The sequence below is a fragment of the Chiloscyllium plagiosum genome, chromosome 25, assembly GCF_004010195.1.
Source record: "Chiloscyllium plagiosum isolate BGI_BamShark_2017 chromosome 25, ASM401019v2, whole genome shotgun sequence".
NCBI classification, from domain to species: Eukaryota; Metazoa; Chordata; class Chondrichthyes; order Orectolobiformes; family Hemiscylliidae; genus Chiloscyllium; species Chiloscyllium plagiosum.
The window spans coordinates 17,462,078-17,473,002 of record NC_057734.1 but is presented as its reverse complement, the minus strand read 5'-3'; the positions used below and the strand labels follow the sequence as shown (position 1 = coordinate 17,473,002).

Below are 10,925 nucleotides of genomic sequence, written 5' to 3'. Positions count from 1 at the left end.
TGCAGGTCCTTGGCCTCCTCCATCGCCAGACATGGCAACACGACACCTGGAGGAAGAGTGCCTCATCTTCCGCCTAGGAACCCTCCAACCACAAGGGATGAATGCAGATTTCTCCAGCTTCCTCATTTCCCCTCCTCCCACCTTTTCTCAGTCCCAACCCTCAGACTCAGCACCGCCTTCTTGACCTGCAATCTTCTTCCCAACCTCTCCGCCCCCACCCCCTCTCCGGCCTATCACCCTCACCGTAACCTCCTTCCACTTATCGCATTCCCAACGCCCCTCCCCCAAGTCCCTCCTCCCTACCTTAGCCTGCTTGGTACACCCTCCTCATTCCTGAAGAAGGGCTGATGCCCGAAGCGTCGATTCTCCTTCTCCTTTGATGCTGCCTGACCTGCTGCACTTTTCCAGCAACACATTTTTAAGCTAATGTTTTACATTTGCCCATGCTAAATTTCTTCTGCTCTTATTCCAGTCAGTTACAATATTTTGGAGTTCCAGAGCTCAAAATCAACTCATCTAGAAAATATAATCAAATTCCACTGCTTCTGATTATTTATATTACAGATTATTGAATTGATTTCTGATAACCCACTGATCCTCAGCCAGACACAGGTCCACTAACAAATACCAGCTGCTTTCTACCCTTCAAGGGACAGACAGCTCGTGGTCATCAAGAGTCTGCAATAAGATCTCAGCAATATTCACATCTAAGATGTTGGCATCTGAAATATCCAGCACAATGAATATCAATGTGTAGTTAGCTCACGAAAGAAGGCATCAATGTTATGTCGTTGACTCATCACTAAGCCTGAACAACAGCAGCATCATGAGCCATAGCAGTGGCCTTTCATGTATTCGTCAAGGTCATTGAGCTCATAAAATCAGAATCAGAGATAGCAGGTGTATCCCTTTAACACAGAACTGCAGTCACATGGAAAACCAAACCTCGGTATAAACATACACTGGAACCTCTTAAATTAAAACTTATCTAGCTGTAGTTAACCATGTCAGACTCAGTGGCATTGCGAGATTACAATGGTTCGAGGCTGCCAGCTACAATTTGTCTCCCAGACATGCAAAGACCTCAAACATGGTAAATATCAGAGAATGCAATTCTCTGCTTTAAAAAGAATGAATCCTGTGACCGAGTTCAAACATGGTTCAAAGAACTTCATCTCAAACTCCACAAGAGATGGACTTTGCCTGAAAGCATTCAAATTTATAACATTGGGGATAAGCATTTAGAAAACATACATTGTTCGGCCAACACATGCATAAGTGCAACTTTACTCATGAAGAACAAAACTAGAGAACAAAGGGTGTAATCACCAAAGAAATAGAAAAAGAACAGAAATTAAATATCCAGTTTGCATTTAAGGAAGCAAAAAAAAACTTGAGGTCTCTGGAACTTTGTAACCGGGGTTCACTGCCATTTTCCTGTCACATTAAGCATGGAATAAATTCTGGTTAATTAGTCAAAATGACATTAGCAGAACTGAATACTATCCTTTAGCAACCGCAATTCCAGCATTTATTTTCTCAATTAGTTTAATAAAATATATTCGTCAATTAGCACAGCACCACAGGATGTCCTTCCACTTAATTACCATGGAAACACAAACGCTTTCAAGGCTCCAAGAGTGATTTGCTACTTTCTGATAAAATCTGAATTTCTACTTTTGGGAAGGTGGGGTGTTGGGGGGGGGGGGACATTTCCAGTCTCTACCTGTGTCACCCCTTTTCTCTCTCATTGTCTCTTTCACCTCCCCCAACTCCTGCTCCTCACCTCCCCCCATTCCCGCTCCTCTTGGCTTCTTTCCATCTCTTTTTCCCTGTAATAAACCTGTCACATAGGATCACATCACACTCCTTTTCGCTCAAATCTAGATTATTTCAATACTTTCCCACTTGCTCTGATTTGCTGACCATTTGCAAGGTTGTGCTACTTTAATTGCTTGTCGTTTGGGATGTGGTCTGGAAGAAAACTAACATCAACACAATTTAAAACAATCACTCCATCACTGACCCTTGTTAATTTCATTTCTCACAACACAAATGTTTAAAGGTGCAGAGGCAAACAGCACCTTGAGCACTGCAGCAACACTAAAGATGATATGTAATCAGAGTCATTTGCTGAATGAATTGATCTGTCAATTAACCCCACACCAGGTTGTAACATTATAGATCTTCAGAATGAAATGCAAATATTAGCGTCCTAATCATCAAGATGCAGTAGGGAAAAGCAAGTCTTCAAGCAACATATATGGTATCTAAGAAAGTAACTTCACCAATTATTAGTTTAAAAATAACAATGGACTGGAACTACAATGTTCTTATGCATCTATGTCAAATTTCACATCGCAGCTGCAATCACACCTTCAGAACACTCTTGTTCAGATTGCCTGCATTCTAAGTTGAACATAAGGGTACAGCACAGATAATACAGAAATTTAGAAATGGCTCATTGAAAAAGATTCATGACAATGTGACCATAGCTTCTGCATCTGGCTGCAAGGGGGATATTCTGCAGTCAGAGCTCCAAATTTCAGTGGTACTGATATAAAGAAGGTGGTTATAAGGTAGTAGCAAAGAGCAGAGCTTCACTGGTTCATTTGTATAAGCTTTTGGACCTTCTGGCAGCTCACTTTTAAACGTTCATATCCTGGTTTTCAAATCTTTCTAAGCCTCAGTCCCTCATCTCAATAACCTCCTCCAGGTCAACAATCCTCTAAGATATCTGCACTCCTCCAGTTCTAACCTTTTGTACATTCCCAATTGTAATTGTTCTACCATTGGAAGCTGTGTTGCCAGCTAGGCCGAAGTCTCTGTAGCTCCTTCCGTAATGCTCCATGTTTCTCTCCTCAAAGTTGTCCATTAAAACCTATTCTCTTTGAACAAGCTTTAGGTCCCACTTACTATTTCCCATTTCATGGATTTTGTCAACTGTTATTTTATAAGATTTCTGTCAAGTGCATTGGAACATTTTACTAAATGAAAGGCACTAAGACTAGTTGTTGTGACCTGCCCTTGATTTTGAATATAGACAAAGAGCTGGTGAAAGACAAACTGGAAATAGGGTCAAGTCTGGTCTGTCATTACACTCTTGTGACAATCCCGGTTAACATTAACAAATTTTCTACAGCTTGGGTGAGTTTTTATGCTGTAGCTGCTTACTAAATACAATGGGTCTGACCCACCAGGGTTGCAGTTCTTTCAGTAAAGTGATTGATGATGGATTGGGGTGCACTCAGAACATCCAAAGAACACTACATATTTCTATACCTCAAAGTACAACGATGGATCTGCTTGGGAATGACACGTGACTAACTCTTGAATGCAAGGGACCAGTGTTATTGCCAGAGTTTAAAAATCATACAGAAGCCAGATCTGGTTTTCATCTTAATTACAGATCTTCTAGCGCCAAAGATAACAATCACAAACAGCAACAATAACAGGTCCTCGAGGTGGAACAATGTTATAAATTAAGCAATCACCAAGCAAGGGATCAATACAGAGCTGCCCAAGGATACGAAGCAACCCACAGCAATATATTGTCAACAGAACTTCTGTGCCATCAGTGAAAATTAATGAGAAAATTGTTCAGCTCAAGAGAGAGCCTTGAGTTTTAAGATTAGAAATCTGCAATCCCCTTCTTGCTCAATTGTTAATCTTTCACACAAAAGTGCTTAACTTTCAATTTTTTGTTGAATCAGTGTGCATGCAGTGCCTTCCATATAGACAGCAAAGAAAATGGCAGCCTTTAACATATCATTTGCCAAGACAGGATAATGGTGTGTTAAAGGAAATATATACTCGTCTAAATCACACCCATCAATGATTCCTTCCCGGCTTCCCAATTTTGTTCCAAATCAAAACGTGCGAAAGTGCTGCAAAGTGAAAGGCAATCGTAGACCACCCAGAACAGTTAAACTATAGGGCATCTTCACTCAGTTAACTGTGAAATTAACTCCAAACACATGGAATAAATCGAATTCCAGAAAGTATAGACCATCAAAAAAGGCATTAGTGGTAAAGTCTGATTGCACAGTTTTCACATACAGCTCGAGTATTTTCAGTCAAATTTGTGCTGTTCACAGGGTGCAGAATGCCTACACTGGTTACCCACAAAACAAGTCAGTAGGTTTCAAAAAGCATTTCATTATGAAGTACTTTGATGTGATAAGATACTATATAAATCCCAGTAAAAACGTAAAATCAAAAACTCTACCACTGTACTTTTCTTCCTGACTATTTCTCCTTCACCACTGTTAAAAAGACAGAAAGAATTTACAAAGGTGTTGCCAGGGTTGGAGGATTTGACCTATAGGGAGAGGCTGAACAGGCTGGGGCTGTTTTCCCTGGAGCGTCGGAGACTGAGGGGTGACCTTATAAAGGTTTATAAAATCATGAGGGGCATGAATAAGGTAAATAGGCAAAGTCTTTTCCCTGGTGTGGGTGAGTCCAGAACTAGAGGGCATAGGTTTAGGGTGAGAGGAGAAAGATATAAAAGAAACCTAAGGAGCAACCTTTTCACGCAGAGGGTGGTACGTGTATGGAATGAGCTGCCAGAGGATGTGGTGGAGGCTAGTACAATTGCAACATTTAAGAGGCATTTGGATGGATATATGAATAGGAAGGGTTTGGAGGGATGTGGGACTAGATTGGGTTGGGATATCTGGTTGGCATGGACGGGTTGGACCGAAGGGTTTGTTTCCATTCTGTACATGTCTATGACTATGTTTTGTGAAAACTTTATCAGTGCCCAAACACAAAATAATTTTTTTCCAAAAAGCAATGTCAAACAAATTCTGAAGTGGGTTTAAAAGAAATTCTGTCCACAATGAAACTACATCCATCAGTGTAGTCAAATAATTTGGCTGACCTCTGAGCAGTCAGAAACACAACTTTGAAATTCAACCACAGCAAATGGCAGCAGAGCCCATTGAATCCCTACGAAGTGAAAACAGGCCATTGGGCCCTTATGCATGCAGAAATCAAACTATATTGTTTCTGATGGAAGGTCATCAATCTGAAACATTTACTTTGTTTCTCTCCACAGATGCTGTCTGACCTGTTGAACATTTGCAGTTATTTTTGTTTCTTATTTCAGATTTCCAGCACCAACAGTAGTTTGCTTTTATACTATGAAAGAGGTGAGGGGAATTTGAGAATCAAAGTTGTAACCCAATACTTGTCTTAAAACATGCAATATATAAATCCAGCCTTTAAATAGATTACATGCCTCATCTGCTTAGACACTAATTCCAACTGATGCAAAGATTTGTTTTATTTTTCCAAGATTCTCAACATCTGGGCAGGAGGAGGATTTTATGTAAAACACATGATAGTTGAGTTATTTCCTGTAATCGTGGTGATTGCGTCATTTTTTTTATTGGTAATTTATCCCCTTCAAGTTTAACAATCCTTCTTTTTCTGCCTATCCAGTCTCAATGTAAAGGACCATAGAGAGCCACTAACCTATTCCCAGCATTGAACCAATGATGGAGATCTTAAGGATGGACACCCTGGGCTGTATAATAGTCCAATCTCGCTCACAATTGCATGGCCTACAGTCAAATTTACATTACTCAGAATAGTCCAGGTCATGAACTGAGCATTGTGAAGGTTTCATCCTGCATTCTATCACTCGGGGCTCATACTAGTCACACGAACATAGCAACGGTAAATGGTTCAGCCCCTCGATCCTGCTCTCTGATTCAATTAGACTGTGGCTGATCATCCATCATTACACCACTTTCTCACACTATCCTCTGATATCAACAGTATCCAGAAATCTATCAATCTCTATTATAAATCTGTTCAATAGTTGAGCTTCCACGATCCTCTGTGGTAGAGTGTTCCAAAGATTGTCCACCCTGTGAGTGAGGTAATTCCTCCTTATCTCAGTCCTAATCAGGTTTAGTCCTTATTCTGAGACTGTCCTGTACTTAGTTGATAGAGATATTATCCTATGTACATCCACCTTGTAAGAATTTCTAGGTTTCAATGAGTTGCACCTCCACACAAACAAAGCAATTTACAACATCTTCATCCTTAAAATAAAAATCTCATCAGTTGTTACCTACATAGATGAACACCCTCACCACTGCCACCATCACAAGTAAATAAACATGAACTAACATCCTTTTATTTCCAAAGATGGACTTTAAGAGGTACGATTTCCTCTCGGGGATCAGATGATGGTTTCAATGAACCTCAATTCTTAAGCACAACAAGCAGACACTAGTACAAGTAAGGCCTCTGCATTGGTTAATTACCCACCCTTGTTTTTCATGTTTCTTCGGTCACCGGTTTGTAAAAAAGAAGCCAGTTCTGAGGCAGGGAGAATTTACGTGTGGAAAGTGTAAGGGTGGTGAGCCAGTTATTGGCAGTGAAGGTGAATTCGAAATGCGAGGTTTTGATTTGTTTTATTTGTTCTCTTTCTCTATCCCCTCTTGAAAGCGAACAACATTCCTTACTTCAAAAGTAAGGAACCGTTAGAATGTTACCCGAGCTCCCAAAAAGTTTGTTCACTGGAACACAGGACGGGGTATGGAGACCCTGGACAGAACGCGCGGACAGGGCTCCCCAGTTTCAGGCTGGGGGTTACAAAACTCATCCCTTTAGGAGCTGAATTAGTTGGGGGATCGTTCGATGGCGATGGCAGGAACGCTGTGTTTCCACTATTCACAGGCCCAATGCTCTCAGCTCTGGTGCAGCAAGACAGAGAGGGGGGGGGGGGGGGAAGAGAGAGAAACACTTCTGTAACAACACTCTCTCTGTGGTTTAGAGATTAACCGGAGATTAAATGCGCCCTTAGATGCGGTTTATTGAACTTAAATCTCATGGGGAAAAAAAACTGATGCAGAATCGAACTGTTTTTCCCCCCCCATTGTGTGGGAAAAGCAAGCACACGAGTGACTTTGAAAAGTTAAACAAAAGTTTGATTGCCCCACCCCTCTTGTCAGCTTTTTCTTGCGATTCAAAAGGACGGAGAGTTCGCTGGAAAAACGGGGAAAGCGAACTGAAACAATAATTAGTGAAGGGGGAAGGGTTGCTGTTACTCACCTTCTCTCTCTTGCTGTCTGCTTCCATGGTACTGCTGCTGGGGACTCACTGGCTGGTCCCAACACCGGCAAATATCCCCATCCACCCGGACAAAAGCTTCTCCAATGTAGTCCGCCTCCCCCACTCCCGGATTCTAGCTCCGTTTATTAAAACTTCGCCATGTTGTTCCACATACTTTCCCCCCCCTCCCTCCTTTGGCACTCGGATCCTTCCTCTCTTCTGGAGTTCTGCGATATAACGGATATGGCTGCGGGATCCCGAGTTACAGGCGCTCAGCACCGCCAGACTGGAACCCCCCCCCCACACCCCACCTCCTCAGCTACCACATCCCAATTCAATCAGCCCCGCGTTCACCCAGTGCCCAGAACTACCATCACTGTCCCACTAATCTTCACCCACCCCAACCCGCAGACAGCTACAGTCTCAAACACCCAAATTCAATCCACGGTTCCATTAATCCCCACTAAAAAACATTCCCAAATATCCCACATCAACTTCCCGTCTCCCACTAAACCTATTACCACTGCACTGAAACACGCAAATGCTCCCCGTCAGCTAGCATTATACCCCTCCAGAGACTGCCAGAACCATCGAAATAACCCAGATACCCCACACTCATCTCACTAAATAATTCATACACTGCCACAATTTTCTAAATACCTCAAACACCCCACATCAATCTGAGCAGCCCCCACAGTCAGTATACAAATGCCCCATATTGATGCCCACAGTCCATTAAACCCCTCCAGACATAGCCAGACCCCCATGCCAATATACTGGCTCCACAGCACCTCCCAACATCCTCCAAGATACAGCCCCAACCCTTAATCAAAAACCCCAGCCACCAATCAAATGCCCCACATAGTACTTCACTAATCCCAACCACTCCCTATCACATCTCCAAATCAACCAAATGCTCCAGATTACCATCCACATCCCCGTACAATTCCTCAACTGGATCTTGAATTCATACAAAGTACCGTAGACCTCAAATCCACTCTCTTTCTCCAGCCCCACAAACACTACCACACCAGTGACTAAGGAAAGATTCATTGTATCACAGCTCAAGTGTTTTACAATCTATTTTTCATTCATATTTTTAGATCTCTATTAAAATTGTCCAAGTCCCATTAAGATGCCCCAAGAGAAACTCCACCCACTCCCAATGCTGACATTCCTTTAAGAGTAAATTTACGTATCAGTAGAACTGGTGCAAAATGTGCTTCATGTCAACGTTAGAGCTGTACTGTGAATTTGGGGCCAGGTACAATGAGGAACTCTATTTTCAGTATCAACTGAAACACAACTGTTGTATTCCAAACACACACATTCTATCCAAGAGGCCCTCTTAATGTTGCCAAGTTTCTCCAAGAGCCCAGGCAAATGTTGCTGCAAACTCCTGAGACCCAGTGCAAATGACAATGCGGTACCCCAAGCTCCATGTAAATGGTGAGACACTCCCATAAGAGACCCTGCAAAAGGTGGCACACTTCACTGAGACCCCTGTAAACAATTACACTCACCAAAACCCCTTAAAATGTTGACAAATCAGGATCCTCTATAAAAGGCAGCAAACTCCCTCAGACCCTCTGTAATCAATGGCATTCCCCCAAGAAGCGCTGGAAACAGTGACATGCTGAGACTCCCTGCAAATGTTCACATACTCATCTAAATGCCTATAGTGGTGGCACAGTCCTTGAGATCCTTTACCAATGCTGGTACACACTGGTGTAATCTGAAAGAAATAACTCAGCAAACAAAAGGAAACTTACAATAATGTAAAAAGCTTATTACCTGCAAATAACACACAAATAATTACCAATTTATTCAAAAGCACTACTTGGATCTTTGGGATATCTGAACTGAAATGAATTAGCTTTATTGTCATACATACTCAAATGAGTACAGTGAAAAGTTTTTAAGTTGCCACTAACAGCACATCATACATACAGTGGTACCTCGGTGCAATCTGCAGGAATTTTCTGGAGTCGCTAGACTTCAGTTTTAAAACTTACGCTATGGAATGTTGCAGCCCAAAACTCATGAATTGCACTGTTTCGTCAAACCCCATTAACCCCCATCATAAACTCACTCTCTGATTCCCAACATGATTACCAAACTTGCCATCAGACCCAGATGCAACAATTTAAATTTAACCAAAAATTAAGTTTTTTTTTAAACTCCCATTTATTCTGGGAGTTGCAGTGCCATGTGTTACTAGTTTCCTAAGTAGTAGAACCCTTTACTACGGTTGATTTTCATTCCAGAATCTATTTAAAGTTCATTAAATTTGTATTATAGTCAGTATATATTATCCTCCCTCATGTGTAATCCATCTTTTTTAATTTATTCATAGAATGAGGACATCACTGGCTAGGCCAGCATTTATTGCCCATCCCCAATTGCCCAGAAGGCAGTTAAAAGTCAATCACATTGCTGTGGCTCAGGAGTCACATGCATGTCAGACCAGATAAGAATGGCAGGCTTCCATTCCTAAAGGACATTAGTGAACCAGATGGGTTTTTTTGACAATCGACAAAGGATTCATAGTCATCATTTGACTCTGAATTCAAATTCCACCATTTGCCATGCTAGGATTTGAATCCAGTTCCTGAGAACATTACCTGGATCTCAGGATTAACAGCGATAATACTACCAAACAATTGCCTCCCCTCTCAGATGCTTAATTTGGTCAATTAATAGTTATCCCTGCATAAAGGATCGATGTATAATTTTCAAGTGTGAAAAGAAACATATAAAAATGTTGCACCCTTTCAGTTACTACACAACTTGGCACATCTTTGGTCATGTTGAAAAGTGTTGCACTGGATAAGCACAGCAGGTCAGGCAGCATTCGAGGAGCAGGAGAGTCAACATTTCAAGCCTGAAAAATCGAGTCTCCTGCTTCTCAGATGCTGCCTAACCAGCTGTGCTTTTCCAGTGCAATACTTTTCAACTCTGGTCTCCAGCATCTGCAGTCCTCACTTTCTCCTAGCATCTTTTGCGGTGTCATATTGTTTTGCTGTTCGCAATCTGTTATACATGTGACTAAACTGCACAACGTTTTAAGTATTTTGAAGTTTAAAGAATGCCTTGATCCCAGAGAGCTTGAGATGAATGAAAACAAAAGGGTTTAGAGCATAAGACAGAAAGGCGAAGCAGGGAATTTGTAGAGATCGGCACAATCTAGAAAAGCATCTAGAAATTATATGGAGATTCATTCTTTGACTAGAAAAGTGTGTTTCAAACAACCACAAAGATAAAGCATACCATATAGCATATGGGAGGTTCCAGGCTCCTGGGGCAAAAATATTCAACTGCTGGAATTTAAAGCCCTTCCATTCATTAAGTACTAATAAATTAAATATTGCAATAGCTATTTGGAATTTCAGAAGAAACATTTACCTGTCTTACCAAAGGAAATTTCAACTGAATGAAGAGATAAATAATGAATGCTTATAAACCTAAAGATATTCTTAGCATGGATTTTTAGCATGTTTTTTGTATGCTTCCAGATAAAAGTCCTATTTCTAAAGGGTGAATGGCCAAATAGGGTACAGTGATGAAGAATGCTTAAGAAGATTGAAGTATAATGTCACAGAAGAAAGGAAAAGAAGAAGAAGTGATAATCACCAGGTATCAAAAAACCTCTGTTTCAAAATGTTTGACACAAAAGTTGTGTGGTGGCCTGTTCCACAAGAAGAACATCACGCACATGGATTCAAGAATTTCCTGACTGCAATCTATTTAGAAAAAAACAATTAGTTTTCTCATCAGATTTCTTTTCTACCACTCTATGAAGCTTAAATTAAAGAATGTCAGTCAAATTCATCATCCCCAACATATCCATTGACTTA

The 10,925-nt window shown here is 41.2% G+C and overlaps 1 protein-coding gene across 4 annotated transcripts in view; it reads right to left on the bottom strand.

Moving 5' to 3' along the window:
* ttc28 (tetratricopeptide repeat domain 28) overlaps positions 1 to 7,244 on the bottom strand; it is a 745,244-nt gene extending 738,000 nt beyond the window's left edge. For all 4 annotated transcript variants that reach the window (XM_043715612.1, XM_043715614.1, XM_043715613.1 and 1 more), the window contains exon 1: positions 7,069 to 7,244. In XM_043715612.1, coding sequence (XP_043571547.1) covers positions 7,069 to 7,095 — 27 coding nt within the window. In that variant the 5' untranslated portion in view covers positions 7,096 to 7,244. The remainder of the gene's footprint in view (positions 1 to 7,068) is intronic.
* Between the last annotated feature and the right edge of the window lie 3,681 nt (positions 7,245 to 10,925).